The 2,644-nt window shown below is 40.9% G+C and overlaps 1 protein-coding gene across 1 annotated transcript in view; it reads left to right on the top strand.

The window, feature by feature from the left end:
• Positions 1–2,644, top strand: part of sort1b (sortilin 1b) — a 15,246-nt gene that overhangs the window by 8,395 nt on the left and 4,207 nt on the right. Inside the window, exons 11-15 of the mRNA XM_014020094.1 lie at positions 395–501; positions 585–687; positions 776–947; positions 1,922–2,112; positions 2,199–2,388. Of these exons, the coding sequence (XP_013875548.1) occupies positions 395–501; positions 585–687; positions 776–947; positions 1,922–2,112; positions 2,199–2,388 (763 nt within the window). The remainder of the gene's footprint in view (positions 1–394; positions 502–584; positions 688–775; positions 948–1,921; positions 2,113–2,198; positions 2,389–2,644) is intronic.

Raw genomic sequence — 2,644 nt, 5'->3', positions numbered from 1 at the left:
TCAGCAGACAGTTAAGTTTCACTTTCGCTTTGCTTTGCTGCTGAGAGCCTGCAGGAGTCATGGGCGGGGTGTGTGGGGAGGGAGGTGGGGGTGCCCTGCCATGAGGAAGTTTGGCTTAAAGACACGTCCCAGGGGCGTTTCTGGTCCCCACCTGTCATTTTGCTCCTCAGCATGGCTTCCTAAAAACGCTGCAGGATTTCTCAAACATGCATGAATGAGTCAAATCAAGGCTTTGGGCGTGTTTTTTATGAGAGTATAACATTATAACATCACATAAAACTCAAAAAAGTTGATTTTACATGATATTGCCCCCTTAAAATTATCTATTTTTTCCATTTTACCTCAATCCCTGCTTTTGGTTTGGCCTTGAGCTTCCTGTAAATGTTGTTTCCAGATAACTCGGTGCAGTCTGTGGTGTCCTTTGACCAGGGAGGGGAATGGGTTCCCCTGAGGAAACCTGACAACATCAAGTGCGACGCAACAGCCAGAGATCCTGACAAGGTGTGACCAGAGAAAATAATTGATCTTTAGGTTGAAATTAAAAGTGACCTGACAACAAACTGTGCTTCTGTTTTAAACTACAGTGCAGTCTTCACATCCATGCTGCTTACAGCATTGCTATGAAGCTGAAAGTCCCCATGCTGCCTCTATCGGAGCCAAATGCTGTGGGTCTTATCATAGCGCACGGTAATCACAACGCCTTTATTACACATGTAGGTTTTGTATATTCAAGGTAGTTCTTCTTTGTCTGAGCATTTTAAAACGTTGTTAACAGGCAGTGTTGGGGATGCCATCTCTGTGATGCATTCTGATGTATATGTGTCCAACGATGGTGGCTACAGCTGGACTAAAGCGCTGGATGGGCCACATCATTATGCTATCCTGGACTCGGGAGGTCTGCTGGTGGCTGTGGAGGACAGAGGGGAAGAACTGATCAACCAGATTAAGTGAGTTGGAGGCAGATCAAGTACAGCATGTGCTGTTTTTTTTTTTAGTCTACTGGTCTGGGTTTTATGTGCCCTGTAGGTGATGTTAAAGACCCATCAAAGCTTTGGTAATGTTTGTAGCTCTGCTAGCCTAAATAGGAGTGGGCTGTTTTATGGAGGGACAGCAAAGAGCACAGATGATCCTCTGTGTGGTGTTGATTGGGGCTGTGTATTGGCAACAATCTGGTTAAATGATGATTATCACAATACAATATATTGTAATATATTTCTATTTTTTTCTTCAAAAGTTAAATTTTTTAACTCTCAGCATAAAGAGCACACCAAGCATTGCGTTCATAAAATCTGATTAATAAAAATAAGTGGAGAACTTATTTCTAGTCTTCTAGAGGAAATGGTTGGAAGATGGTTATTTGATGTTATTTATTGTTTTTTTTAACGTCCTATAGGCTCTGACATGTTAAATTAATTTGAAACTGAGGTTTTGAACAATCCGTAAAACTTTAAAAAATCCGTGAGATTGCTCTATGCATGCAAAATGATGGAAAATCTGTGTAAATTAGACAATCCGTGCAACTTGACATGTATGCTTCATTAAATATCGATACAGTATCAAGAAATGAAATATAATAATATTTTGGCATATCAATATTTTCACACACCCCTACTGTTGATGACCCTCATGTCTGCTGCAGAGTATCCAGTGTAGCACACTAATGTAGCACACTGTAGTGAATAAAACTTCAAATGTGTGATTAGGAAGAGAAACTCAGAACATGAGTTTTTGTGTACATTCTGAGTAGTATTTTTACTGTAAATTTTTGTACTTTAAAGTTCAAAATGGTTACTTTGTGATTGTACATATGAAAAAAMCTGTTCAAATAAGAATATAGTGTAAAATATAAAAACAATAATACAGAAGAGTTAATCAGTTTGTTGATATTATGTTGATTTTTTTTTCTGTGATGTCCTGACAGATTTTCCACTGATGAAGGGCAGTGTTGGAGTGTGCACAACTTCACCTCAGACCCAATCTTCTTCACTGGGYTGGCATCGGAACCAGGAGCTCGCTCCATGAACGTCAGCATCTGGGGCTACAGAGACTCTTTGCTAAGCCAGTACTGGGTCTCCTTCACCATCGACTTCAGGGAGCTCCTCACCAGAGTCTGTACGTGACGGTGAAAGATCCTCTCTGACGTCGATGAATGAATGTTTTCTGATCATTTCTAAGCATCCACTCACTGGTGTTCCCAGGTGAGGATAAGGATTACGTGCAGTGGTTGGCCCACTCTGACGACATCAGTGACCCCAACGACGGCTGCATGCTGGGTTACAAAGAGAAGTTCCTGCGCCTCAGAAAAGACTCGGTTTGCTGGAATGGACGTGATTATGAGATCAACAAGCAGCCGACTCCCTGTCCATGCACCCTGGATGACTTCCTGTGGTAAGACCATTGATGACGTCATCAACTCTGTTCATTGTAGTGACAACAAACCGTATCATGCAGTTTCAGGCGTGTTCTTCTTTTCTAGACAAGACTCAGAAGTGAAACTAAATCATAGTTTATTTTCTAGATAGTGGAGTAACTTTAGAAGCTTCAGCTTGACCTAATTTCTAATTAWATGAGCTCGACTCAAAATACAGCGGGTAAAATAAGTATTGAACACGTCACCATTTTTGTCAGTAAATATATTACTAGA

The sequence above is a fragment of the Austrofundulus limnaeus genome, unplaced genomic scaffold (genome assembly GCF_001266775.1).
Source record: "Austrofundulus limnaeus strain Quisiro unplaced genomic scaffold, Austrofundulus_limnaeus-1.0 Scaffold3, whole genome shotgun sequence".
Lineage (NCBI taxonomy): Eukaryota > Metazoa > Chordata > Actinopteri > Cyprinodontiformes > Rivulidae > Austrofundulus > Austrofundulus limnaeus.
This window is presented reverse-complemented; position numbering and strand designations above follow the sequence as displayed.